This window comes from Tilletiopsis washingtonensis, assembly GCF_003144115.1.
Source record: "Tilletiopsis washingtonensis strain MCA 4186 unplaced genomic scaffold FA09scaffold_1, whole genome shotgun sequence".
Taxonomy (NCBI): domain Eukaryota; kingdom Fungi; phylum Basidiomycota; class Exobasidiomycetes; order Entylomatales; genus Tilletiopsis; species Tilletiopsis washingtonensis.
In genome coordinates this window covers 234578-259732 of record NW_020311998.1, presented here as the reverse complement: position 1 = coordinate 259732, position 25155 = coordinate 234578, and the positions used below count along the sequence as shown (strand labels likewise).

The following is a 25155-nucleotide window of genomic DNA, read 5'->3' as shown; positions in this document are numbered from 1 at the left end:
TCGCCGCGTGGCTTGCGCGCCGGCGAGCCAAGCCCGACGTGCGCCAAGCTGCACCTCTGGCATCGCGCACTCACGCCCTGGCCGCAACAGCGAGCAGCGCAGCATGCCAGCGCAGGGCAACAGAGCCTGACGCTGATCAAGGCTGCTGAGGCTGCCGCGCTGCGCCGGCTGCAAGCGGTCCGAGAGGCCGGCAAGCGCAGATTCTGATTGGGCTCTGCGGCAGCTCATGTTCGGCACTGCGTCTCGTCTGGCAGTCCTGCAGCTGCGTCTCCAGCACGAGGGTCCGAGAAGCTAACTACCGCCACCATTACACCGTCTGCTTTCTGCCAGTATCGGTGAAGAGCAGAGCTCCCCGCTTTGAGATGGCAGTCCGCTAAGCAAGCCATCGAGTCGGTGAGAGGCGAGCCCAGTGCTGGCGAGCAAAGCCCGAGCTGTCCTCTCGCAAGTGTTGCGCCTCCGCACAGACACTGCATTCTGGCTCTTCGGACCTGTTTCTCAAGTCTCAGTGCATATTCTGTCGTATTCAGTGCATCAGTATGAGCTGCGTAGACGCCGCAAGCCCTGCTTCTGCGCCGGTGAGAGGGGCGCGCATGGTGGAGGGGAAGAGCTTTGCGCGCGTCGCCGAGTCTCGATGCTGCGCTGCGTCTGGCTGCGCACTATGCACAGGCGACGATGCTCTCCCGCCTCCTTCCTCTCCACATCCTCCATCCCAGCAGCAGCCATGGCCTCGCCGCCGCCGCAGCTCATCGTCTGGGCGCCCAGCTCCGCCGACACTGCGGGCCTGCCCACGCTCGACGCCGCCTCGCTGTATGCCGCCTCGCTGCTGCGGGCCGCAGCGCTGCCCTTCGCCGTCGGCACCCTGCAGCCGCTGCTGCACGCGCGCGCCCCGCTGCTCGAGGCGCACCTCAGCGCCGTGCCGCTGGCACACTCGCCCGCCGAGTTCAAGGCGCTGGCACTCGCCGCTCTCGACGGCGCAGGCAGCAGCAGCGGCAGCAGCAGCAGCAGCAGTCGCGCGCCGGTGCTGCAGGCGCCCCAGCCGGCGCACGCGGCACTGGCGGCGCTGCTCGAGCGCTCGCTGGCACCTGCACTGCTGCACGCGCAGTGGTTCACGCCGCTCTTTGCCACGCACACGTTCTCTGCGTACGCCGCCGGTCTCTCATGGCCGCGTTCGCGCTCTGCGCCGCACCGCCTGCGCGCGGCGCTGCGCCCGGAGCTGGCGCGCCGCATGCGCGAGCTCGGGCTCGGCGAGGCACTGCAGGAGACAAAGGAGCAGGAGGCAAAGGAGCGAGATGAGGTGGCGCGGAGAGCTGGCATCCGCCTGCGCAAGGGCTTGAGCGAGCAGGAGAAGCGTCAGACGCAGGAGAAGTTCGGAGAGGCAAAGGTGAGTATGCGTCGTAGATGGCGGCATGGGGAGCAGGCGGTGGGCGGAGGCGAGCGTGCGGTGCTCTGTGCGCACTTCTCAGGGAGCGCATGTCTGCCCCCGGAAAGCGAGTCGTGCGATCTCTTCGTGCTCTCGAGCAAAGCATTTGATCGCCTGCATCGCTACTGACAAGCGCCTCACACAGTTCATCGAGCATGCACGCAGTGTCTTGCAGACGGTCGCCACGGCACTAGGCTCGGACGAGTACTTCGACGGCGCGTCTGGGTGAGCAGCGCACAGCGGCCTCACGAGTGCTTCAGTTGCTCATCGCGTTCTGCACAGACCCTCGCCGCTCGACATCCAGCTCTTTTCACTCCTCGCACCACTGCTGCTGCCGCCGTCGTACGAAGCCCTCGCGACCTCTCCGCTCGCACAGCTGCTGCGCTCCTTCCCCACGCTCGAGGCACACACGGCGCGCCTGCGCTCGCTGCTCTGGCCCACCCGCGTCGCAGCCGACGGCGGGCTCGAGGCCGTCGACTGGCCTGCACTGCCTGGAGACGACGTCGCCGCTGGCCCCGGTGTGGCGTACACGGTCGGCCACGCAGCTGGCAGCGTCTGGGCATTCGGCGCGTCACTTCCCGACCGGATAGCCTCCAGCTTCTCTTCTCGCCGCACAGCAGCAACGCAGCCCACAGCACCCGCCGAGCCGCCGCACGTGCGAGCACAGCGGCGCCGCATTCTCTGGGGTCGCGCCGTGTGGATCGGCACGGCAATCGTCGGCGTCGTCTTTACGGCATTCGCCAGCGGCCTGCTGAGCATCGAGTTCGTCGATGACGAAGACGACGAGGACGAGGGCTACGTCGTGCTCGAGGAGGCGGACGGCGTGCTGCGGCCTGCGCAAGTGCGACGAGTAGAGAGCGACGATGAGGAGGAGCTGGAGGAGGGAGAGGAAGAGGACGAGGACGAGGAGGGAGAGGAAGAGCAACTGGGAGTCGAGGCGGAGGATGGCTGGGAAGTACAAACAGAGGTGGACGAAGAGGAGGAGCTGGACTTTGCCTTTGTCGACGATGACGATGAGTAATGCATGATTCGCACCTCTATTCCTCAGCCATGCTCTGTGGCTCTCTGCTTTCACTCGCATTGCGCTCGTCGAGCTTCTGTCCCACGCAACACCACCCGCCTTCTGACATCACACAGCGCACGTACATCTCACATGCTGGCATTCCACTAGATCTTGAACCCCAGGCTGGCCATGCACTCGCGATGCCTCCGCACGAGGTCCTCGCACTTGCGCGCGTCGGGGCCATGCTCCTCCACCGAGTGTCCGAAGCGAAGGAAGCAGTCGTCGCGCGCCTGCTTCGTCTCGGGGCAGGCGCAGCAGCTGTCAAGGAGACACGGCGTCAGCGAAGCGTCCTGGAGCGCGTCGTGAAGACGGACCGCCAGCGCCTGCAGTGGCGAGCGCCCCGGCGAGAGCAGATGCAGAGTCGCAGTGGGCCCGAGCGGCAGCAAGCTGCGACGGGAGCGGAGACGCCGCATTGAGAGCGCAGCAGCACCACCCAAGCGGCAGCAAGCGGAAGACCGTCAGAGACTGCCGGGCAGCAAATGCGACAGAGCAGCTCGCCGCTGCTGCGCGAAGCACTCCCTCCCACGAGGCAGTGGCGGGCGCAGCTGCGCAGCCGCAGCGACGACGGCAGCGGCGCCTAGCCATTGTCGAGCACAGACTGCCATACTCACGGCTTGATGCCCTTTGGGTTCAGCGGGTTCACTGCCGACGCCGACGTCTGCGGGTTCGGCACGCTCTGAGCCGGCGCAGACATGCTGAGCTGCGCTGCGCGAGGCGAGAAGGTCGAGGTGGCTGAGGCAGCACGAGAGCTGGGCTAGCTGCAGTCCAGATGGAGATGCAGCGGCGGTGTCGGTGAGCGCGTGGGCCTGCGAGAGGTGCTGAGGTGAGGTGGTGATGGTGAAGAGCGAGGCGGCATTGTGGATGACGCGAGCTGCTAGGCACTGCCGAGATGAGACTCGGCAAGTGCCCATACCTGCACGTGATTGTGCAGGCGAGATCAGAAGCACGCATGTGCGCGTGCCCCAGGGGCCGGCCGCGAGGGCTCAGGACGCGGGCGCTGTGCCGGCTGCGGCTCCGACGGCCTTCTTGGGGCGGGGCCGGAAGGGTCCATAGCCGAAGGCGAGCTCGTGCATGCCGGCAAAGCGTATGTTTGCCGCCCCCGCTCGATCCCTCGAGAAGAGGTGGCGGCATGTGGTGCAGCGCTTGACGCCGTGGACTGGGCGTGATGTGGCGCTGCGATACACGCTTGTCAGGCGGGCAGCAGGCACGGGTGAGCGAGCGTGCTCGGGAGCCGTGCCGACGACGACGTTGGGCGTGCCCTTCTTGTTCGTCTGGGCGGCCGTGGCGGCTGCGGCGGCCGCACTTCCCTCGTCATCCTCGCAGCGCTCCGGGCAGACAGAAGACGTCAGATACTCGTCTTGCTTGCGGAACAGGATGGGCAGCGATGGCGATGCTAGCGCTGCGCGCTGCATGACACCTCGCAGCACTGGGGCGGCAAGGGCTGGCTTGGAGGCCTTGTGGCCCACCCAGTCTCCAACATGCGCAATGACAAGGGCCGGGCTGTCGCCCTGCTGCCACTGCTGCAGGTGCTGAGCGAGGAAGCCGGGCCTGCTGCCGGGCACAAGCCACTCGAGCAGCTCGTCTTGGGCGCGGCGCTGCTGCCGTGCGTGCCGGAGGATGCGGCGCTCGCGCTCCATGGCCGTGGGCACGGGCGTGAGCATCTTTGCCAGCGCCCGCTGCACGTCATCACCAGGGTGATGAGGCTCTGACGCTGCCTTGAGAGGCTTGTCACTGCGCAGCGAGCCCGGCTTGAGTGTGAGGCTCTCCGAGAGCTCATACAGCTTGCAAGCGGCGGCGGTGGCGCGGTAGCAAGGCGGCTCGGAGGGTCGAATGCCAAGATGGCGGCGCTCGGCAGCGGAGAGCGGCTGCAGCAGCGCCAGCTTTGGTGAAGGCGGCTCGGGAAAGGCAATGACCGTGCCTGGCCGCAGCGGTCGGCGGCGTGAGAGAACGAGGACGTTGTTGAGGCCGGGGTCGACGCCCACGTGATGCACAGCGCCTGGCCCTGCTGCAAGCCGCTCTCGAATCTCCTTGTCCGGTGTCGTTCCGCCGATGCCGCCACTCGAAGCGCTTGTTCGACTGGCCCTCGCTGGCTCGAAGCGCTGGTTGGACGCCAGAGGCAGAGTGGCGATCGGAGCTGCCTGGAGACGCCTGCCCCACGCGGAGTCGAGCTGGTCCTCGTAGAGCGGACGGGACTGGGCAACGCCGGCCGTGGCCATGTGGCGGCGCTTTGGGCGTGCCAGATTGACGTAGCTCCAGCGCATCTGCGTGCCGTTGCTCTCGACGTGCCCAGTAGGCAGCCAGGCCGGCTTCCGGAAGCCCAGACTGCGCCAGGGCACCCCCAGGATGCTCTCGAACGCCCGCACCCAGTGCCGGCCTGCCCTCGCCTCCAGCTCGTACACGCGCGAGGTGGTGGTGCTGAGGCCAAGGGCACGCTTGAGGCGAGCAAGCAAAGACTTGTGCTCGGCGGCCACGTGCGGGCGTGGTGCCCACTGCTGTCTGTCAAAGAAGAGCCCGCAGCGCACGAGCGCTTCGTGCTCAAAGGGCGCCGGCGCCGGATGGCTGCGGTTTGCAAGCGCAGCGAGAGCGCCAAGCCGTGCACTCTATAGGGGCCGGGCGAGGTAAGCGGACACGCCCTTGCGTCGGCCTCTGCGCGACTCACCGCCTCGCGCACAAAAGGCGTCAGCCCGCCACGTGTGTGGATTGAGACAAAGTCCGGGCAGAAGTTTGTGCCGTCGAGCACACTGGTGCCCGACAGGCGCTCTATCCATGCACGGAACATGTGCACCGCAGCAGCCCCGCGCAGCGTCTCGAGCATCTGGCGCGGCGTGCTGGACCAGAGGCGATCGGGCTCTGGCAGCTGCAGTCGAGCGGCGTGCATGTGCTTGTTGCGTACGGTGAGCAGCTCCATGACGTCCGCCGAGCAGACAGGTGACTCGTCTAGAGGCGTGTCGAGCGCAGCGCGGAGCATGGCCTCGTGCTTGTCGCCATAGGCCGTGCGCAGCGCCTTGGCGAGCAGTGAGCGCAAGCGATCTGCAAGGCCGCACCACTTCTTCAACTGGCGCGCCCGCAGCGACAACTGCATCAACGTCGTGACGCTGGCGGTGCTGGTGACGACACGCAACATGCACTCACAATGCTGTGTGCGGTGCTGGAGATGCAGTGTTCGTCGGCGAGAGCGGCAGGCGGAAGACTCATCCTGTCGGCTGTTGCCCGGCGTGCCAGCAGCATGGGAATAGTGACGCCCTTGAGGCGCATGAGTCCACGCTCCTCTGCGGAGAGTGCCGACAGCTCTGCGGAGAGCGCTGCGCTGTCCGGCCGCCGAGTCCAGAGAGGGGACGCGCTGCGGCAGACCTGGCACAGAGTCCTCAGGCGCGCATCAAGATCGATGTCCTCGCACGCCAGGAACGTCGGCTCGAGCAGAAGCAGCTCGCGCAGAGTCAACTGAACAGCCACGGACAGGTACTGCCCGGCGACGACCACCGTCGAAGCCATGCCGACATACGTCGAGTCGAGATCCGCAGATGTAGAGCGCACAGTAGCGATGCCGAAGATGCCGACCAGCTTCTCCTTCGCTGCTGCGCCGGGCATAGAGACCGTCTTCTTCCTGACCACGAGCGGCTCCTCGTCTTGCCTTGCTGCCCTCTGCGCAGCTCTCTTGCTCTGTGACGGACGATGCCGCGCGGGCTTGACAGAGCGTGGCTTCTTCCTTGGCAGGAGGTCCCAATTGGGCCCCTCCCTGGGTGCGCCGATCGGCATCGCTGCCGCATCCTCGACGGGCACGAGGTAGGTGCGCCCGACTGCGGTCTGGCGGCCGCCGAGCTGCTTGCGCAAGCGCGGCAAAGCGTCCAGCGTCGGAACAAATGGCGTGCGCTCTGCCGCGCCGTTCTTGGGCGTGCAGCGCATGAAGCGCTTGTTGGCGAAGAAGCCGAGCGTGTTGCGCCAGCCATGGCCGGGGCCTTCGGAGAACGATGGGCGCGGCACCGTCTCGGTGGCGGCGTGCGTGCTGAGGATATAGACGTTGGCGATGCTGCAGACGCGCGCGACGTCGATGGCGCTGTGCTTCTTTTTGGAGTCAAGAGCGGCCACACGCTGGATCAGTCGATGGGTCTGAGCCTGCACGCTCTCTGCGCTTGCGGCCATGTCGGCCCAGGCGCGGGACACGAGGCCAGGCTTCACGGCCGCTGCGAGGCCCGGCAGCCAGTCGTCTTTGCCCAGCAGGGCGCGGGCGCCGACACCTGGCAGACCGTTGCCGTAGTCCGTTGTGCCGAGAGCGACGGATGCCAAGACGAGAGGGGCTATGGCAAGCAGTCGCTGTTGGTCGTAGAGGTGCTGCCGATGGAACGCCGGAGGCGGCAGCGCACTGCGCTGCCGCCTCTGCTTGCGGGTGACTGGCAGCGGCTGGACAACCCAGCGGTACGACAGCTGCGGCGCGGCGAGCGAGTGTACCAGAAGGTCGGCGTCGGGCGAGAGCACCGCCGACTCTCCGCTGCCTTGCAGCCGAGGACAGAGGCGGCCGATGAGGCAGTCTGCCTCGTCACGGGCGACAATGTGTAGCACAGTCTTTGTGCGCTCGTCAATCGCCAGTGCGTTCTCCAGCATCTCCTCCTCACAGAGTGCGTGTTGCAGCAGATGCTGCACAAAGAGCTCGTCGAGGCCACCGCTGCTGTACAGGCGATTGACAAGCCGTTGCATCACAGCAGCCGCAGCGTGACGACGCAGCTCTTCGATGCGTGGGCGTCTGTGGCTCGCCTCGCGCCTGTACGACTCGGCATGGATGATGCGATCTCGCATGCGATCTCGCGTGATCGTGTCGAGCTTCGTCTGTGCCACATACGCGCCGTCCCAGCAGAAGATGACTCGTTTGTCGTCGCCGTCGAGGAGAGCGGCGACACGCCAGATCTCTTCTACGACTGCGGCGATGCAGGCGCGGACGAGCTCGTCGAGGTTGGCGAGGCTTGCTTCAGCGACGCCTGCTTCAGCGACGCCTGCTTCAGCGACACCTGCTTCAGCGCAGGTGCGCGAGACAATCGAGTAGACGAGCGGCGTCGCGTCAACGACGAGGAAGCGGAGGCGCTGAGAGTGGCGGCGTGCGTATGCGAGTGCGTCACTCTCGCCATCGTAGGTGCCGGCGACCAGGCTCCGCAGCAGCCAGTGGCCAGACCTGTCGATGGAGAAGCCCATGAGTAGAGGGCATGCGAGAAAGAGCGAGAGAGAGAGAGAGAGTGGGAGCAAGAAGCAAGAGCTGCGTCTGTGTGCCTTGCCCTCGCAGCAGCAGCGCGCGCCCCGGTGAAGAAGCGAGCACTTGAACTTCGGCTGCCTGCGGCGTGCCTGCGTGTGTGCGGCGTGCGTGCCCTGTTGGTGTTGCGGCCGGAGCGCTCTGTGTCGTGCCTGGGCCGCGGCACACGTGCGTGCCTTGGCACACGCGTATGGGTGCGCGGCCTTGGACGTCATGGCGAGCAGGCCCAGGCACTGGCAGCTGCGGGCAGCCGTCCCCCCCCCCCCACCTCACGCCCCTCGTCTTTCAGCATGGCTCTCTCAACTGTCCTTTCTCGCTCGTGCGACCTCCTCGCTCTCCATAGGAAGCTGCAAGAGCCGCCGCCTCCACTCGTGGTGCCGAGCGCCGGCGACTCACTTGCGCCGAGACGCCAAACCGTCAGCGACTCGCCTTACGCACGTCTGCTGCTCGTCGACCCGGCCCGGCATCCTGCATGGCTGAACATGCACACCGCGACCACCGTCCTCGCCGCACTGCAGGCGGCTAGCACAGTGGCTCGCACCCGAGGCGTCGACGCTCTAGCCTTTCTCGGTCAGCTCGACAAGATGACGCGTGCCGCAGGCGCACAAGCGCCCAGCGACTCGTACTGGGCCTCGCCTCACAGCGCCGAGATCATGACGGCCATTCTGTGTGCGTGGATACAGACGCACGCGCATACGGCCATGCTTGAAGATCTGGTGCGCGAGCAGTCTACCTCGTCCCTGTCGCCCTCGCCCGTGGCCAGCCTCCGCGACCTCGCCCAGCACGTCCTCTCCATCATTGAAGAGAGCGGCAGCCGCCTCTCGCCACAGGATCTCGCCCTCAACACGCTGGCCGCGGCCGGTGTGGCCGCCCTGTGTGGCCCGCTGCACTCCTTTGCGGCTGCGCCCGGCACTGCCGGTCGGGCCGCGACGGCGACAGAAGCCGAGGCACGGCACACATGGTCAACGGCTCCGCCGCCGACCCTCACGCTCAAGGTCGGCGGAGCGATGCCTACGGAAGCCAAGATCTTCCAACGGCGGCTCAAAGAGCTGCAGCTGGGCGACGCAGAGGAGGAGGAGGTGCTAGAGCCGGTCCTCGAGAGCAAGAGCGAGAGCGTGCAGATGCCAGCCGAGTGGGTTCTTCTCGAGGACCGCATCATCATCGGCCACGAGGAACGAGCCACACTGGTGGCAGAGCTGCGTGCCGCAGCCGAGCAGGCGCAGGCGCCAGACGACGAGCCGGAAGGCGCGATTGAGCTCTCCGCATCGCCTGCGCCAGACGACGAGCCGGAAGGCGCGATTGAGCTCTTCGCATCGCCCGCCTCGCGCATGCCTCTCTTCTTTCCGCAGGCGGCCGCCCGCCTCGCCACGCCGCTTGGGCTGGAGGGCCCAACCGGCTGGAAGAAGCGCTGGAGCGGCATCTCGGACGACGCCGACTTGGCGCCGGACAGTCCGCACTTTCAGCGCCTGTGCGTCAGCTTGTTTGCCGACGTGAAGCCGCCGCCGCCCTTCGCCGTCGTCTGCGAGGCTCTCGAGAACACCGACGTCAGCCTGTGCGCCGCCATCGCCGCGCTCAAGTCCTGCCCGGGCGTCAAGAGCATCAGCAAGAAGACGTCCGATGCGGCGAAGAGCGCCAAGCAGGTCAGGGACGCGAGCTACACGCAGTACGCGCTGGCGACGCGGGCAGAGGCAGGCGAGCCGTCGCGCGCCTCGGCGCCGCCCGAGGAGCCATCGCCGTCCGGCGCTGGGGACCTCATCGAAGCGCCGTCGAGGGCTGAGGACCTCTTCCAGAGCACGTGCCGCCTTGCGAGCGCAGACATAGACGATGCACTGCGCCGCACGGCCATGCAGGAGGTCGCCATCAGCGCCTGGCACCTGCAGTGTCGTTCTGCCGAGCCGACCTGGGAGCAAGCGCTACGCGCCTATCGCCACGGCAACGTCGCCGCCGGCTGGCCGTGCGAGGACAAGGACGGCGACGACTGGAACGTCTACCTGGCGTCAATCGCCGACTCGAAGGACCGCGGGCGCGCGCTCTGCGACCATCTGGCGCCCTACGGGCGAGCGAACCTCGTGCAGGGCGTCGTGACTACGCTGCACGAGGAGTTGGCGGTGTTCCAGCCGCAGTTCCGGGCCGAGGTAGAGCGCTGCCAGCAGGAGAGCGCCCTGCACTGCAGCAAGCTGCACGACTACGCCGGCAAGCTCGACGTGCTAGCAGCTATCCCGCCGAGCTTGCCGGCGTTCTTTGACCGCAAGCCCGGCTCCGACGAGCCCGAGTCTGCGGCCGCCGCTGCTGCTGCTGAGCATGTCAAGCCGTCGCGCGAGCCGGCGCCCAACACTCCCGCCAAGCGCAAGCGCGGTGAACCAACGCCCGACACTCCTGCGACGAAGCGCTTGCGCCTACTCACCAGCCCGTCGGGTGCCGGCCCGTCGAGTGCCGGTCCGCCCACCTCGCCGTTGCTGCAGCGCCAGAGCACCAGGGGTGCGCTGGGCGCGCGCCACGAGCGCGACTGCACATGCTTTGCCGCGTGGCAAAGCAGCGATGACAAGGTGGCGGTCGCGCTCATCGGCAGCAACGACCTAGAAGCCGCCGGTCGCATTGAGCGTGGCCGCAGCGCCCAGGCGGGAAAGCCACCGTCAGACTGGCACCGGTGAGTCAACCCCAGCCTCGAGGCAAGTCAAGTCCGCCCACTCACGTACTGCGGCACAGGCCATCAGGCGCGGTGATCCACCACATCGAGGACGTGCCGGGCGACGGAGCCTGTGGCTGGCACGCGCTCGCCAGCGGCACAGACAAGACGGGCATGCAGCTACGTGCAGAACTGCATGCCAGCTTACTGGCCAACCCCGGCCGCTATCTCGCAGCATTACAGCCGTCGACTGCCATGGTCTGCCTTCGCACAGCGCTGTCAGCAACATGTCCAGATCATCGACCTGGACCCCGGCCGTCGAGCTGGCTCGATATTGGCGCCATGGGTCCAATCATCGCCGAGTTCTTGGGAGATCCAGTGCTCTCGCTCCGGCCCCACGCTCGACTCACAGATCATCTCATCGGCGAGCTCTATTTCCCTCTGACGGAGAGCAACCACGGCGAGCCCATCCTCCGCTCCATCATCTTTGTCAATGGCAACCACTACCAGCGCGTCCATCTGCGGCACGACGTGCGCTTCCACGAGCTGCCCTCTCCTCAAGACTGGTGGTGGCGAGCTGCGAGCGCGTCCGACACCCCTGCGTGGCACGACCTGCACCACCTGCCGGCGCCGCGGCGAACAGATGCGGAGGAGATTCTGCTGGATGAGAGCGACCTGCTGGATGAGAGCGATCTGGCGAGAATGGACAAGGACGACACAGAGGCGCAAGAATGAATGATGCTGCGCTGGCGGAGCGGCGGCGGCGCGGAGGCGACGCCAGGCTCTGCGCCTCGATATCCGAGGCCTCCGAGAGCGCGTTGGCAGGCCGGGGCGATGCCTCCAACTCGACTGGCTGGATCAGCTGCAAGTCATCATAAGCAGCGATGCAAAAGGTGCTGAGCTGGGTGAGATCGACGTGGGCGAGCTGCAGCCAGCCGGCGTGAAGCTGAGCGGCGCAGGGTGCGGCCGCGGGCCAACTCGGGAGCAGCCGTGTCGTGCGAGAAGTTCCGTGGGCCGACTCCCGGCGCGATACACGTGATCAGGCCTGGCGGGCGCGCGGAGTCGCACACGTGGCGCCTGCGCGGGCGAGAGGCTGGCGCCGGCGCCGCGTCCGCCGCAGCGCCGCCGAGCCGCCGCGGCCGGGCTGCTGGCCTGGCACGGCGTCCGCCGCGGCCTCGTGTCCCACCACCACCAACCACATTCCTCACCGCTTGTTCAAGATGGCCTCGCAGGACCTCGCCGCCACGTACGCTGCCCTCATCCTCGCCGACGAGGGCCTCGAGATCAGCGTGAGTATGCCGCCGAGCCGGGCATGCGCGAGGAGAAAGGGAGCTGGAAGGGGCGGCAGGCGAGAAGGGCATGCTGGGCTTGAGGACGCTGGACTGGAGGCACCGAGTGGGAGCGGGCAGCGAGGTGACAGCGGGGGGCTGGCAGGATGTAGAGACGTTGGCGTACTCGAGCAGGGCATTGCTGACCCATGCCCGGACAGTCCGAGAAGATCGTCTCGCTCACCCAGGCCGCCAACTGCCCGGTCGAGCCGATCTGGGCCACGCTCCTCGCCAAGGCGCTTGAGGGCAAGGATGTCAAGGAGATCCTGACTGCCATCGGCTCCGGCTCGGGCGGTGCCCCGGCTGCTGCCGCGCCCGCCGCTGCCGGCGGTGCCGCTGCCGCTGCCGACGCGCCGGCAGAGGAGAAGAAGGAGGAGGAGAAGGAGGAGAGCGACGACGACATGGGGTGAGCATGGCTCCATTGCGAGTGCCTGTCTGGGCACGACTGACTTTGGCTTGTCTGCGCAGCTTCGGTCTCTTCGACTAAACGTCTCGCTGCCTGGCCGCGACGATCATGTCGCGTGCGCCTCGTCTCGCAATGTCCAACCTTCTGTACTCGTACATGCGCTTCGTCTCTCACACACTCATCCAAAACGCACACATCATCGCCATGTCCGGCTTCTCGAGGCGCAGGCGCAGGCAAAGGGTGACATTATGACGAGGCGGTGCGCGAAGAGCCAAGAGGGCGTACGTGGGGAGGAGATGCTCTGTAGATGATGCGCGGAGAGACGGGCAGAAGGAGCGCGACGATGTTTTCTCCTCGGAGCGGCGTCTAGGCGACGAGTCGGGCGAGACGGTGGGGAGCCGTGCTGTGCGAGGGAGGGGTGAGGCCATGTGCAAGGTGCCGCTCGAGAGCATCGCGCTGAGAAACAAGAGCAGCCGTCGTGTCATTTCTTGACGGCACCTTCGGCTGCTTTGGCTGCGTCCTTGGCCTGCGATGCGTGACATGCGTCAGTGTGCGGCCCTGGATCGCTGCGCTGGAAGGCCACATCTCGAGGCGCGCGACGAACAGAGCGCCTCTCATCCTGGCGGCGGGCTGAGTGGCAGCCGCTTCCTGCTGCGCTCGCTTGAAGCGCCTGCAAAAGCAGCGCAGTGAGAGTTGGGCAGCGCGCTGCTCCCCTGCTCTCATACTGCACGCCTGAAGCGCGATGCGATCGTGCCGACGCCGGCACGAGCAGGGCTCCCCACGCGCTGCTCGGCCTTGCGCTCGGCAGGCACAGAGGCAAGGCAAGCAGCGAGCGTCTGCTCAGCAGCACGCAGCGCAGGCATTCGAGTGATCGCTTGCCGTCCTCTCGCCGAGCTCATTCCCTTCAGCGAGCGAAAGCTACGACGCTCGGATCGCGTCTGCTCTCCCTTACTGCAGCAGCAGCAGCAGCAGCTGATGCCGCTGCCGCCTGCCACAGACAAGCAGACACATCACGAGCTTGGCGCTTGCCCCTAGGCCAACGCCCACCTGCTCTCGATTCGCTGCTCTGCAGGTGCCAAGCCTGCAAGCCAGAAGACAGTCCTTGCCGGCGTTCCTCGCTGATGCTCCTTCTCCGCAGCCCGCCGCATCGACCTTAGCTCCACATCATCCTCGCTGCCCTGCGAGCCGTGCTCCCTCTGCCTTTTCTCTCTGCTGCATCCGCCTGCTCCTCGAGCGGCTCGCCGGCTGCACACTCACCGCCTGCTTGGCCTTGACGGCGTCAATGTCGGCCTGGCGGCGCTGTGCGAGGCTCATGCCCGAGTCGTTCTTGCCCTTGTTGGCGGCGGCCTGCTTCTTCTGTGCCTTTGCGCGCGCCTCTTCGCGCTGGTTGCCGCGCGTCATGGCGAGGAGGGGCGGGGAGGGGTGGTGGGAGGAGTGAGCAACACCGTGCCACGTGGCTGGGCCGGCCAAGCGCCAGACGCGCGCAAGGCACGTCACCGCGCGCCGATCGCTCGTGGCTGTCGGCCGGCAGCGGGCGCGCGGCGGCGGCGCAGCGCTCGATGCGGCGCCCGCGAAGAACGGGCAGCGCCGGGCTGGCAGTCGCGCACGTCGCCCGCGCCCGCACGCCAGCAGCAAGCGCCGTGGAGGCCCATGGGTCCGAGCGGTCCAGCCTGGATCTCTGAGCTCATCAGCGCGCACTCCACTCCACCTCCAACCACACCCTCACACGCCTCACACACACACCCTCACCATGTCCTTCCGCGCCCTCCGCCCCGCCCTGCGTGCCGCGCGTGCGCCGCGCGTGCCCGCTGCACGCAGCGGCCCCGTGCGCTTCGCCTCGTCGGCGCCGCAGCAGGCCGCCGACGCCGCAAAGGACGCCGCCGGCAAGGCACAGCACGCCGCCGAGAAGGTCAAGCACGCCGCAAAGGGCAGCGATGCGCCGTGGGCCATCGGCTCGCTGCTCGTGTTCCTGCGTGAGTGGGCAGCGGCTGTGGAGGCATGGCACAGGCAGCTGCGAGGCGCACAGCAGCAAATGGGGCAGAGACAGCGCAGTGCAGGCTGCCAGACGGCGGATGCTGCAAGCAGAGCGCATACGCTCGTCTGCCTCGCAGCACCGTAGCCACAGCAGGAGACCAGAGCAGCTCAAGCTCTCACAGCAGCCCTCTGTCGGTCTCGCTGCACGACTGCACGCGAAGCCGCGGACTCGAGCAGCGCGACATCGGCTTCAGGCACAGCGTAGCTTTCGTCAGCCGAGCGCAGCCACTGACGCTTGCACACAGCGCTCGGTGTCTACCTGACCGCCCCGCCGTCCAAGAAGGCCGGCGGCCACGGCCACGACGACCACGGCCACGGCGCCGGCCACGGCGAGCGCAAGGGCACGGGCAAGCCGCGCGTCGACGACGCCACGGCCGGCTCCGACTTTGAGGACGTCGCCCAGGGCAAGACGGAGAGCCGCGACCTGCACGAGGACGCGCCGGAGGGCAACAAGGTGCGTGTTGCATGCGTGAGGAGAGAGCAGGCGAGCAGCGAGAGCAGATGCTTGCGGCAGCAGCGCAGAGAGGCGCAGGGAGCCAGCGCGAGCGACGTTGCTGAGCCGCTTTCGGCGCGGCATTGAGGCTGCTTGCACGCCATCTGCGCTGCAGCTGTGTGCTGCTGAGATTCGAGCTGCCAGGACGAGCCTCGCAGACGAGCTGCGCTCCTTCTCACGACCCTGGCTGACGCACTTCGCTGCACTAGGCGCTCGCCGCGCAGTCGCACGGCGCCGAGGACGAGGCGGCGTCGCTGCAGAAGGTCACCAAGGAGCCGAGCCGCAAGTCGCGCGGCGACAGCTCCACGTTCCAGGCCGGCATTGCCGCCGCCAAGGAGGGCCACAAGGGCGGCGAGGACTCGCACGTCAGCGACCCCAAGAAGGTCGTGGCTGCTGCCAAGTGAGTCGCGCCCTGCCAGCGGAGAATGAGAGACGCATGCGCGAGTGCGAGGAGACGCACTCCTCACGCTGGCGCTCATTTGCGAGCGCTTGCCTTGGCGTGCGCGCAGGTCCAGTCCGCGCCTGCAGCTGACACTCTGCTCCCCTCAGGACGGCCCAGCAGGACGCGCAGCAGCAGAAGAGCGCGAAGAAGGAGGAGAAGAAGGACGAGGAGGAGAAGTCCGAGTCCGACGACGAGGAGTAGACGTGTCGCACAGGCATCGCCGCTCTGTCTGCAGCTGGGCGACGCTAGCGCAGAAGCGGCAGCGTCTTCATTGCTCGACATCTCGCCTACGCTCCTGCTCTCTCTCGCCCATGCGCTCTATCCTTCCACAGCACCTCAGCACTTGCAAAGGCCCGCTCCCGTCCTTCCGTTCCGCGACGTCACGACGAGAACTCTGCACCAGAAGAACGAATCAGATGAAGTCAACAAGCACCACGCATCGTCGCTGGCGGAAAGCGCGTGCGCGATACTCGCGGCTTCGCGCCGTGCGCGGCCCTCGGGTAGGATGGCATTTCTAGCAGGAGAGAAGAGCACGCCGCAGCTCGTGTTAGCTGGACGACCTCTGCTGCAGGCGCTCGTGGCACAAGCTAGAGCGCGGCGAGGAGCGCCGCGGCACTGAGCAGGCCGGCTGCCAGTGCGAGAACTCGCGGCGGCGCACGCACAGCGGCGCCGTCGGGAGCGCTGGAGCCAGAGCCAGAACCAGAGCCCGAGCCAGAGCCAGAGGTCGACGGCGGTGGTGCGGAGAAGGCAGCCGTCATCTGCTGTGCAGAGTGGTCCTGCACCCAGGCGGCGGTGGTGTAGACTGGCGAGCAGGATTGCGGAGGGCCATCAGCGACGTGAAAGGGGTGCGAGAGTCACGCCGGCAGACGCACGGAAGTGGGCTGGTCCGATGCCGATGCCTGAGGTGATGTCGCACACGCCATCGCCCTACGTGGAGAGAGCGCGAGTCAGCATGCTTCGTGCGCCGCTCTCGCCCGTTCAGCGCCCAGCCTCACAAAGGCACAGATGTCGAACACGCGTCCCGAGGCGTCCCAGTCGGCGGGAATGGCCGGCAGGTAGCTCTGCAGGCCAAAGCCCTGCGCCGTGCTGTTGCCGCCGTTCGTGTCGTAGTTGCTCTTCAGGCCCTTGTTGTGCCGCGGATTGCCCACCAGCACGACGACGCGCACGGCCTCCATCGCTGCGCCTGTCAGCGAGGGGAGCGCGGCTGTGACTGCGCCGGCGCCTGGCGATGGAAGGCAACGTCAGCGCTGGGAACGTGCGAAGCACTGCCAGAGCACTCGCCTTGCGAATAGCCCAGGATGGCAAAGCGGTGGTCGGGGCAAGCGGCGAGCGTCGAGTTGATCTTGTTGATGATCTGCTCGAGAGTGTGAGAGACTGACTGCTTTGCTCAGCGTCTCCACGTACATCCTGCGTGCCGCTTGCGCTGTCCTGGTCGACATCTGCCGGCTGTGATGCTCATCGTCAGCCAAGGATTCGAACTGAATGCTCTCTTCGACGCACGTAGACCGTGTCGTACTCCTTGCCGCCCGTCACGTTAGCGAGCGTAGAGCGGATCATTGTCTCGAACGCGATCGACGGGCCCTGTGCAGACGTCAGCGTTGCTTCTTCGACCAGCAGCGTGATGCTGTGTACTCACCTGAATCTCGCCTGTGCCTCGTGTGGAGATGATTGCTGCGCAAAGCGGGAGGCGTCAGAGGGCCGTCGCGACAGATACTACTCCGCGGTGCCGGGCACTCAGCGAGCGACATGCCCCCTGGCCGCACCCTCGCGGCCATCTCCAGCCCGATCCAGCCACTCGTTCGTCGACGCACTGTATCTGCCGCAGTCATCGCGCGAAGCCAGCGGCAGGCTGATCGCTGACGCGCTGCCGACAAGCGCTGCTGCTGCGCCGAGCAGCAGAGACAGCGGCCGCAAGAGCATGCTGCACGAAGTGAGAGAGAGTGGAGGCGGAGGTGCGCAGGAGTGCTGGAGTGGACGTCGCCAGGTCGTGAAGGCCGGGAGAAGGCCGGGAGTGAGGTGTGAGAGGTGGACGATGCGAAGCGAGAGGCAAGGTCCAGCTGGCAGTGAGGGTCGGGAAGCAGCAGCCGTCGCTAAGGCCTGCCTGATAGACGCCTGGCCCGATGGACGGACGGCTCAGGTGCCGCTAGCGCGCTTGGGCCGCGGCACGCGAGGTGGAGCTCATCCTGCGCCAACTCGCCAGCGCCGGCCCGTCTGCGTCAGACCAGCAGCACGCAGCTCCGAGCGTTCGACTCCAATATCATGGAGCCTTGCAGTCACAGCCGATGGCTGTGCTCAAGAGCCGCGACGCAACATAGGCACCAGCGGGCGTCGCTTAGACGCCGGGCGTGCTGCTGCATGCTCAAGGGGCGCTCACGCGTGTCGCCTCGAGCGTCGCGCCGCTGCGAGCGGATGCTTTTGCTTTCTTCCGCGCCGCTGCTCTGCGCTGTTTCACCATGGGCAGCACCGACAGATTGCGCCGGCCACACTCTGCGGTCGACATTCGGACTAGCTCGGCCCGGAAAGCTCACATCTCACACAGGCAGGTGCATCGTGCACTCAGGCTAGGAGCCCCGCTCTATCAGACACGGCGGGAACTGGCTCGCCTGGCGTGCAGCGTCGGGTCCAAGTCACCCGAGCATTGCATCAAGCACTGTCGAGGTATGTTTTGCTTTGGGCCCACAGCCCCACGCTGCCTGCTGCCTGAAGCTGTAGGCGCGCTACGAGCGAGGCGCACGGCCGACGGGTCTGCACAGCACGCACGTCAGCACAGATGCACACAGTCTGCGCCATGGGAGTCCACTTGTACACGCACCCCTTGAACAGCCACATGTCGCCCATCTGCGTCGCCTCCTCAAAACGCATGCGCTGCACCATCTAGTCCTCGTCTGGGCGATCCCAGTTGGACTCCTCGGCGAGCATGTGTCTGGCGTCGACGGGCGACATGGAGAGCGGATGGCCGTCGAGCCAGTCTTGGATCTCCTCAAGCAGACTCTCGCACTTGGCATCGTCGCCGCGAATGCGGCAGATGCGCGCCAAGACGCCCTTGCCCAAGAGGGTGTTCTTTGGCCCGATGTTGCCGTACGCCTCGTCGTTCTTGAAGGCATTCTCGATGAACTTGAATGCCTGCCAGAGCTCGGGCGCGTCGTACGGCGCGTGCGTGCCGCCGAGCTGGTAGAACAGGCCGACGCCGAGGAGCATCGTGGGCAGCGTGTCGCCCTGCACGCCGGCGTTGCCCTTGTTGGCCTTGACGTACTCGAGCATCCACTTGGCCAGCGGCACGAGCTTCTTGAGCGGCCCGTGCTGCTTGTAGAGCATCATCAGCTTCCACGTGCACTCGTCGCGCAGCTGCCCGATGTTGGCCTTGGTGCGCTGCGACACGGGCGGCGCCGGCGTCTTTGCGACGTCGGCAAAGCGCACCCAGTCGACTTGCTCGGCAGAGATGACGTCCAGCTTTGCCTCGAGCTGTGCGATCTCCCGCACCTATCAGGGTGGCACGAGGTGAGTGTCAATCGCGCTGCAGCTGTGTGCAGAACCGTGCACGTCACGCACCGCCCTGCGAAGAACGACCAGAGCGGGGGTCAGCTGCGCCAAGGACGGCTGAGAGCTGGCGCTCGCCCGACTCACGCATCTCTGGGCAGGGGCGGGTTGCCCGCCATCTTGACAGCCAACATGGTGGGCCAGTCGCTGCGAGCTTGGAGGGGATGGTGGTGGGTGCGAGGACAAAAGGTCGCGCGCCGGCGGCCCCAGCGGCACCTCGCCTCGCGCCGCGGCGCGCCGCTCGGACCTGATGCGGCGCGCGCCCTCGCTGTCAGATGATGGGTTGCCAGCCTGCCTTCCGCACAGAGCTAGCACGGAGCACCTCCTGATGCTCTGCAGCCGATGAGTGCCGCATTACGAGAGCCAGTCAGCGCAGATGGACAGCCTATCCGCCGGGCAGAGACGGACGCAAGCAAGGAGGAGGCGAGAGCTCGAGCTGTGGGTGAGGACGCCTACGAGCAGACACTCACGGCTCGCTGCCTGCTGGATGGCTGGAGCATACTCGAGACAAGGCTAAAGAGACCGAGGGACACCGTCGCAACTCTGGCTGTCGTCTGGCATCGCTGAGCAGAAACTGGGCTGCACCCGCAGCGAAAGCGGCAGATGGAGCAGGAGCTTCGCAGAGGGCAGCCGCGAGTCTCTCTCCCTGGGCGGCCCAGCGGCATGAGCGGGACATGAGCAAGGAGCGCGGCCAGCTGGCCCGCTGCCCGTTGCATATACCTTAAAGCGCAGCAGCAGCTCCTTCTCGGTGAGGAGCTGAGCTGGATGGACACGAAGGTACGCTCGCAGCACGACGCGAGCTTAAGAGGCAAGAAGGCTCGCTGCGCTGCACGTTCTGTCCTGCCTGTCACGCCTTGTGCGTGAGCTCCGCTGCGCTGCGGGCGAGGCATGAGGTGGAGCAGGTGCATCGGCGCGGGCCGCACGGCGATCCGCCTGGCGCAGCAGGCCGAGGCGCGGCCGGAGCGGCAGCCGAGCACTGGCAGGCGCCGCCGCCGCGGCTGCGACCTTCCGATCTCCACATCTCGCACCTTGTCCTCCTCTCACATCCACCCGCCGCACCCGTGCCTCGTCCACCTTCGCTGCACCCACGCAGCGCTGCACATTCGTGCGGGCCTCTCTTCGCCTCTCCACCCGCGTATTCAGCGCAGACCGCCAGCCCGTATCCTCGCCGCGTAGACTCTGCCTCAGCAGCCGCACCGCGCGCCTCCACCCGGCGCTCCGGCCATGTCTCAGCCTCCTGCTGCCTCGGCAGCCACGGGCGGCCTGCCACCGGCGGCGTATGCCGATGCCTTCGTCGTGCGTGTCTCCGTGTCTCGATGTCTGCGCCTGCTGATCCTGTCTCGCAGCGAGGGCCGCCACGCGAGAGCGTCTCGCGCGTCCAGGGCCGCCTGCACAAGGCCAAGATCCTGACCGACGAGCTGTGAGCAGCGGGCCAGAGGGCGATGCGCATGCAGTGCATAGACTGATCCCTGTACGCAGCGCTGAATACTTCGCCGCACGCCGCGAGCTCGAGAATGCCTACCTCAAGGCGCTGGCCAAGATCAGCAAGCGCCAGTTCCTCTCCGACCCGACGGCCCTCGGTGCGGGCTTCCTGCCGGTGTACGAGCGCCTCGTCGCCGAGATTGCCGAGGTGGCGAGCGTGCACGGCGAGCTGGAGACGAAGATTGAGCAGGAATGCGAAATTGTGATGCGCAGCGCCAGCAACCGCGGCGAGTGGGGCCGCGTCAAGGAGGTGAGTACGAGAGGCTGCTGAGGCCTCGTCACTGCTGTCGCTGCTGACACCGCCACGCTCTGCAGCACGACGACAGCATCGCCAGCACGCTGCGTGAGATCAACACGCTTGAGCAGCAGCTGGCCAAGGACCAGAAGAAGGTGGAGGGTGCCTCGTCGAAGAAGGCGTCGGCAGCGCAGGAGAAGCTGCAGGAGACGGAGCGTGCGCTGGCGCAGACGATGGACATCTGGGAGACGGAGGCGCCGTTTGCCTTTGAGGCCTACCAGCGCATCGATGCGCAGCGCCTCGACCTGCTGCGCGAGACGGTGGCCAAGTTCGAGACGGCGCAGAGCGACGCGGCTCAGCGCCTCATGTCCATCACCGAGCAGACGATGCAGGTGGCGCTCAACTTCGACACGCAGGCCGAGATGACCGAGTTCATGCTCAAGAACGGCACGGCTACTCGCTCCGCCGTCGCTGCACGCAGCAGCGCTCGGGGCGCACGAGAGCAGACGCCCGTCTCGCGCAGCTCGGCGGCGCCAGAGTCGCGTGGCTCGACGCCGGCGCGCACGTCGGACCCGCGCGCCAATGGCAGCACCATGCTCGGCGGCTCTCGTCCGGCTGCCTCCTCGACGACGGAGTTTGGCGCACCGCAGCAGTCGTCCAGCGCCTCGATCCACTCGGCCACTGGCGGTGACTCGACGACCGGCGGCGGGCGCGGCAGCACGCTCAAGAATGCCCTCTCGCGCTTCGGCCGGCAGCGCTCCAACAAGGACGCCGACCGCTCGACGATGTACGGCAGCCTGCCGGAGCGCGCAGAGCCCATGAGCCCGCCATCGGCGCCCATCGTATCTGCGCGAGCCCCGCAGCTCACGCTCGGCGGACAGAGCGGCGGCGCATCGCGGCGCGACGAGAATGCAAGCGGCGCGGGCCTGATGGCGCCGATGGTGCCGAGTGCCGCCAACTCCAACGCTGGCTCGCAGCAAGTGAGTGCGAGATGTGGCACTCCTGTGCGCACACATGCTGATGCTGCACTGCAGTCCACGCTCGACCGAGCAGCAGTCGCGCCGCAGGTCGACTCGGAGGGCTTCTCAATCCCGCCGCCGGACCGCAAGCCATGGGAGGCGGGAGGAGCAGGCGCGCTGCCTGGCGCCTCGCTGATGGACGAGGATGACCAGGAGGAGGTGTCCGACTTGTAAGTCAGACGTCACGACTTACGCGCGCAGAACTCACGCTAGCGACAGGCCCAAGGTGACTGGCATGAACATCGCGAGCAAGCCCGTGAGCCGGCAAGACTCCGAAGAGGAACAAGCGGCTCTCGAGCGCATGCGCTCGACGCTGCTCACTGCCCGCTCACCGCCGACGGCGCCCTCGCGGCGCAACACGACCCGCCGAGACCGCCGTGACGTGCGCAACACGACGTACGGCGGCGGCATGAACCTGAATCTGGAGGAGGCCACGCGTCAGCACGCGCCCAGCAGCGATGCTTCGGGCCCGACGAGTCCCATCACGCCAGCCAGCGCGTTCACGGGCGCACCTGGACTGGGCGCCGGGCGCACACAGAGCATCGTCTCGATGTCGTCGATGAGCGCCGCGCCAGGCAATCCATTCGACGCGGGTGCTGCCGCCCAGGGCCTGCGCGCCTCCATCACCGAGACGGTCAACGTCATCTTCGCCGGCGGCGCTGTCTCGCGCCTCATGATCGTCGGCGAGGTGGCTGTCTCGCTGCGCGATCTTGCCTCGACCGACCCGCTGCACCTGCGGCTGGACTCCTTCGAGCAGCTCGAGAAGGTCGCGCCCAACCCGGCCTTCCTGCAGCCCATCGGTGCCGACCGGCCAGGCGAGTACCGCTTCGATGTCGGCGCGCTGCTGGCGCAGGGCGGCGGCTCGGCGGGGCAGGCGACGCTACTCAAGTACCAGCTGTACGTCTCGGAGAGCCGGCAGCGCGAGTACATTCCGCTCGACGTGACGGCACAGTGGCGCTGCGAGGCACAGCAGACGTCGTTCCTCTGCAACTACTCGCCCAACGCGCAGAGCCGGCTGGCGACGGAGACTGCGGCCGACGGCACAGCGGCGGAGCTGCAGGACGTCTCGTTCGTCATCAGCGTGCAGCCGTCGAGCGTGACGGGCCAGATGTCGAAGCCGACGGGCAACTGGAACGCCGAGCACAAGCGCATGTACTGGCGGCTCGACGAGGCGCTCTCCGTCGCGGCGCCGCAGCCAGGCAAGGTGCTGGCGCGCTTCCAGGTCGATGCACCCAGTACGCCTGGCGCCGTGCAGGTGCGCTGGCGCGTGCCGGGCCGTACGCTCAGCAACCTTGGCCTCTCGGTCGTCGAGAGCTCGAGCATCGCACCGTCGTCGCTGCGCTTCGATGCCATCACGCGCACCACCACGTCGGGCAAGTACGTCGCCAACCCATGAGCGTGTGCTCCACGCCCCTCCTGTCTTGCTCTCCGCTTCTCCATGTCTCTGCTGCTACCCCTTGCCCGGGCCTCCGATGCGCCCATAGTAATATCAACGGCTTTGCTCGTCGTGCTTGGAGCTGAGCGGCGACGGCGGTGGCTCTGCTGTGGTGAGAGTCACGCGAGGGGCATGGCGGTCGCAGCACTCCATCAAGCAGCGGCCAGCAGGTGCATCGGACTTGAGTGGGCATCAGAACGCACAGAAGAATAGCAAGTCGTGAGATTGCGGGCCAGGAGAGAGACCGACGTCAAATACAGGCGAAGAGGCGGGAGCGGGACGTCGTCAAGACCAGAGGGAACAGGACACGGAAGCCAGGCGCGCGAGTATGATGAGAGAAGACAGCGGGACGGATGGATGGAGGAGTCGATGGGAATATGTGAGGAGAGAGACTGGCAGCGCAGGTGAGTGCGTGGCACAAAGGCGAGATCCAGACGAGCACGGCCAGAGGCGGAGAGGACTTGAGGCCGCGCATCCAGTGCCGGCCGCGGATGGTGTCGAGCCAGCATGACATGCGCCGTCGGGAAGTCGCTGCAGCCCGACGGAACAGCTTGGCGTCGACTTGTGCGATGCCTCTCTGCAGGTCCACAGACGGACGTGCTGAGCCGGCTGCTGCGGTGCATCATGGCGTGGAAGGATGTTGTACAGATTCGAGGATGCTGCTCGACGCCGTGCGCAGCGGAAGCGACATGTGCGCAGCGGGCGCGCGCGCAATGCGGTTTCGCTACGTAGATCGCACAGAGACTCAGTGAGCGTTGAAGTGGCCCATGAGCAGGCGCTCGCCCATGGGGCTGGGCCGCCGCTTGCCGTTGCCGCCGACGCTGCCCTTGCGGCCGCGCGCCTGCGCCGCCAGTGCCGGGTCGACCATGGCGGGCGCCGAGCGCGGCTCGGCGGCGGCCGTGCCGGCGATGCTCGTGGTCGAGGCCGTCGACGCCACGCTGGCGCTGCGGCCGTGCCGCTCGAAGCCAATCTGCTGCGTGGCGGGCGCGGAGTTGAGCGAGGCTGCGAGGGAGCATGGCGTCAGCATGAGAGTGACGGCGATAGAGGCGATGCGACCAGCTGCAACCTCGTTGCAGCCGGCAGTCAGGGCCAGACACTCACGCTTGACGGCGCCGCTGCCGCTGAGGGAGAAGCGACGAAGCAGGCCCATGGCCTTGTGCTCCGTCTCGGGGCTGTATGCCATCATGGCCGCGCTGTTGCCCGACGGCACGCGTCCGAGTGCGTATCCGCTGGCGGCGCCGTAGCTGCCGTAGCCTGCGCTGGGCACGCGTCCGAGCGGCGCGCCGCTGAAGCTGCTGCCGAGCTGCGGCTGCTGCGCCGGCGGGCTGGAGAGCGGCGTCGTGGGGCCGGCCTCGTCGGGCGGCGAGCTGGAGAAGGAACGACTGCGGTGGTGCGCGGCCGCGGCGGGCGTAGGCAGTGTGAAGGCCGTGCGCGAGAGGAGCGGCGAGAGGAGCGGGCGCGGCGGCGAGCGCGAGTACGACGAGGCAGACGCCGGCGGCGTCGAGGCGGGCAGGGCGATGGGGTGCGAGGCAGAGGCGGCGGGCGTGGGGATGGGCTGCGAGGCCGACATGGTATGCCCTTTTTGTAGGCGAGAGAGAGAGAGTTGCGCAAGGAGAGAGGAGCGGTGTGGCCGTAAGCTGAGCGAGGCGGGCGGGTGCTTGCGACGGACGACGGTGGTGGAGAGGAAGCAGGCGGTGCGCACAGGGCGAGGACAGAAGAGGGCAGCGCCAGAGAGAAGCGCTTCGGCGCAGCATCAGCGGCCACAGTGCGCCAGCGCGCGCGGCGGTCACCGTGCGCCGGCGCTGCCGTGCCGCGCGCTCTTCCTCCTCTCCCTCCTCCTGCGCGCCGGCCAAGGCGCAGCGGAGTCGAGCATCTCGCACACGGCCGTACAGCGCCGCTCCTCCAGCGCCGGCCCGGCACAAGCGCATCCACAACGACGCCAGCAAGCAGCGCCGGCGTGGCGTTTGAGGCCCCGCACCCTGCAGCGCGGCGAGGGCGCTGCCGTGGTGCCGTGCGGTGCTCCTTCTCGTCACCACGCGGCACGGCGTGAGCTGAGCTGAGCGCGGAGCTAGGCACAAGCGTAGCCGCGGAACCGGCACATCTGCCGCGCACGGCTGCTCCCCTGCCTCGCAATCTCGCCGAGGTGCGCCTCGCCGCGGGCGTGCAGCAAGAATGCGGGGAAGGGGGCAAGTGCCGCAACGTCGCTCGCTGGCGCAGTGCCTCCTTCGGCATCGGACCGGCCGCACGCCTTCTGCGCCACACTGCCCTTCTGCCAGAGGGGCACCCCCGCACTCCTCTTGATGAGCGTGAGCTCGAGAGCTTCCCCTCGCGCTCGCTGACCGCCGCCGCCTCTTGCTGCGCCGCCGGCGCCGCGGGCCGGCCGTGAGTTGCGCTGCCGG

At 67.3% G+C, this 25155-nt stretch overlaps 11 protein-coding genes across 11 annotated transcripts; 4 read left to right on the top strand and 7 right to left on the bottom strand.

Moving 5' to 3' along the window:
• Positions 1 to 304: 304 nt before the first annotated feature.
• Positions 305 to 2459, top strand: FA09DRAFT_357746 (hypothetical protein). Its single transcript, XM_025744868.1, has 3 exons — positions 305 to 1381; positions 1566 to 1645; positions 1703 to 2459. Exons 1-3 carry the CDS (start codon positions 632 to 634, stop codon positions 2439 to 2441), a joined length of 1569 nt encoding a protein of 522 aa, XP_025601422.1. The 5' UTR covers positions 305 to 631; the 3' UTR covers positions 2442 to 2459.
• Positions 2460 to 2587: 128 nt separating this feature from the next.
• FA09DRAFT_292714 (cytochrome C oxidase copper chaperone) lies at positions 2588 to 3177 on the bottom strand (the record flags this gene model as incomplete). The annotated part of the gene is made up of 2 exons (XM_025740020.1): positions 2588 to 2741; positions 3095 to 3177. The coding sequence occupies 2 exons, from the start codon at positions 3175 to 3177 to the stop codon at positions 2588 to 2590; spliced, it is 237 nt and encodes a 78-aa protein (XP_025601421.1).
• Positions 3178 to 3466: 289 nt separating this feature from the next.
• Positions 3467 to 7664, bottom strand: FA09DRAFT_335776 (hypothetical protein; the record flags this gene model as incomplete). Its single annotated transcript, XM_025743797.1, has 3 exons — positions 3467 to 5083; positions 5143 to 5559; positions 5616 to 7664. 3 exons carry the CDS (start codon positions 7662 to 7664, stop codon positions 3467 to 3469), a joined length of 4083 nt encoding a protein of 1360 aa, XP_025601420.1.
• Positions 7665 to 8201: 537 nt separating this feature from the next.
• Positions 8202 to 11080, top strand: FA09DRAFT_335775 (hypothetical protein; the record flags this gene model as incomplete). Its single annotated transcript, XM_025743796.1, has 2 exons — positions 8202 to 10366; positions 10426 to 11080. 2 exons carry the CDS (start codon positions 8202 to 8204, stop codon positions 11078 to 11080), a joined length of 2820 nt encoding a protein of 939 aa, XP_025601419.1.
• A 452-nt stretch (positions 11081 to 11532) lies between these two features.
• On the top strand, positions 11533 to 12485 carry FA09DRAFT_327098 (ribosomal protein 60S). The gene is made up of 3 exons (XM_025741270.1): positions 11533 to 11634; positions 11835 to 12079; positions 12142 to 12485. The coding sequence occupies exons 1-3, from the start codon at positions 11566 to 11568 to the stop codon at positions 12158 to 12160; spliced, it is 333 nt and encodes a 110-aa protein (XP_025601418.1). The 5' UTR covers positions 11533 to 11565; the 3' UTR covers positions 12161 to 12485.
• A 75-nt stretch (positions 12486 to 12560) lies between these two features.
• FA09DRAFT_335773 (hypothetical protein) lies at positions 12561 to 13480 on the bottom strand (the record flags this gene model as incomplete). Its single annotated transcript, XM_025743795.1, has 2 exons — positions 12561 to 12605; positions 13337 to 13480. 2 exons carry the CDS (start codon positions 13478 to 13480, stop codon positions 12561 to 12563), a joined length of 189 nt encoding a protein of 62 aa, XP_025601417.1.
• A 789-nt stretch (positions 13481 to 14269) lies between these two features.
• On the bottom strand, positions 14270 to 15234 carry FA09DRAFT_2893 (hypothetical protein). Its single transcript, XM_025739941.1, has one exon. It carries the CDS (start codon positions 15083 to 15085, stop codon positions 14369 to 14371), a length of 717 nt encoding a protein of 238 aa, XP_025601416.1. The 5' UTR covers positions 15086 to 15234; the 3' UTR covers positions 14270 to 14368.
• A 120-nt stretch (positions 15235 to 15354) lies between these two features.
• On the bottom strand, positions 15355 to 17128 carry FA09DRAFT_327093 (alpha/beta-hydrolase). Its single transcript, XM_025741269.1, has 8 exons — positions 16860 to 17128; positions 16685 to 16719; positions 16549 to 16629; positions 16453 to 16494; positions 16330 to 16402; positions 16044 to 16270; positions 15921 to 15975; positions 15355 to 15850 (listed from the first exon to the last, which is right to left on the bottom strand). The coding sequence occupies exons 1-8, from the start codon at positions 16966 to 16968 to the stop codon at positions 15636 to 15638; spliced, it is 837 nt and encodes a 278-aa protein (XP_025601415.1). The 5' UTR covers positions 16969 to 17128; the 3' UTR covers positions 15355 to 15635.
• Positions 17129 to 17825: 697 nt separating this feature from the next.
• Positions 17826 to 18856, bottom strand: FA09DRAFT_2979 (hypothetical protein). The gene is made up of 3 exons (XM_025740223.1): positions 18673 to 18856; positions 18598 to 18614; positions 17826 to 18528 (listed from the first exon to the last, which is right to left on the bottom strand). The coding sequence occupies exons 1-3, from the start codon at positions 18674 to 18676 to the stop codon at positions 17923 to 17925; spliced, it is 627 nt and encodes a 208-aa protein (XP_025601414.1). The 5' UTR covers positions 18677 to 18856; the 3' UTR covers positions 17826 to 17922.
• A 756-nt stretch (positions 18857 to 19612) lies between these two features.
• FA09DRAFT_342066 (hypothetical protein) lies at positions 19613 to 22717 on the top strand (the record flags this gene model as incomplete). The annotated part of the gene is made up of 5 exons (XM_025744524.1): positions 19613 to 19881; positions 19932 to 20005; positions 20065 to 20317; positions 20383 to 21491; positions 21523 to 22717. Exons 1-5 carry the CDS (start codon positions 19810 to 19812, stop codon positions 22715 to 22717), a joined length of 2703 nt encoding a protein of 900 aa, XP_025601413.1. The 5' UTR covers positions 19613 to 19809.
• Positions 22718 to 23501: 784 nt separating this feature from the next.
• Positions 23502 to 24326, bottom strand: FA09DRAFT_335768 (hypothetical protein; the record flags this gene model as incomplete). The annotated part of the gene is made up of 2 exons (XM_025743794.1): positions 23502 to 23758; positions 23858 to 24326. The coding sequence occupies 2 exons, from the start codon at positions 24324 to 24326 to the stop codon at positions 23502 to 23504; spliced, it is 726 nt and encodes a 241-aa protein (XP_025601412.1).
• Between the last annotated feature and the right edge of the window lie 829 nt (positions 24327 to 25155).

Bases quoted from the DNA above. Each gene is read 5' to 3' on its own strand.
- FA09DRAFT_357746 (XM_025744868.1), top strand. From the start codon at position 632: ATGCTGCGCTGCGTCTGGCTGCGCACTATGCACAGGCGACGATGCTCT. The intron at 1,382-1,565 runs GTGAGTATGCGT...CGCCTCACACAG, and splicing joins AGAAGTTCGGAGAGGCAAAG to TTCATCGAGCATGCACGCAG. The intron at 1,646-1,702 runs GTGAGCAGCGCA...CGTTCTGCACAG, and splicing joins TACTTCGACGGCGCGTCTGG to ACCCTCGCCGCTCGACATCC.
- FA09DRAFT_327098 (XM_025741270.1), top strand. From the start codon at position 11,566: ATGGCCTCGCAGGACCTCGCCGCCACGTACGCTGCCCTCATCCTCGCC. The intron at 11,635-11,834 runs GTGAGTATGCCG...ATGCCCGGACAG, and splicing joins ACGAGGGCCTCGAGATCAGC to TCCGAGAAGATCGTCTCGCT.
- FA09DRAFT_2893 (XM_025739941.1), bottom strand. From the start codon at position 15,085: ATGAGCGCCAGCGTGAGGAGTGCGTCTCCTCGCACTCGCGCATGCGTC.
- FA09DRAFT_327093 (XM_025741269.1), bottom strand. From the start codon at position 16,968: ATGCTCTTGCGGCCGCTGTCTCTGCTGCTCGGCGCAGCAGCAGCGCTT. The intron at 15,976-16,043 runs GTGAGGCTGGGC...CTCTCCACGTAG, and splicing joins TGTTCGACATCTGTGCCTTT to GGCGATGGCGTGTGCGACAT. The intron at 15,851-15,920 runs GTGCGTCTGCCG...CCTGCTCGCCAG, and splicing joins CATCGGACCAGCCCACTTCC to TCTACACCACCGCCGCCTGG.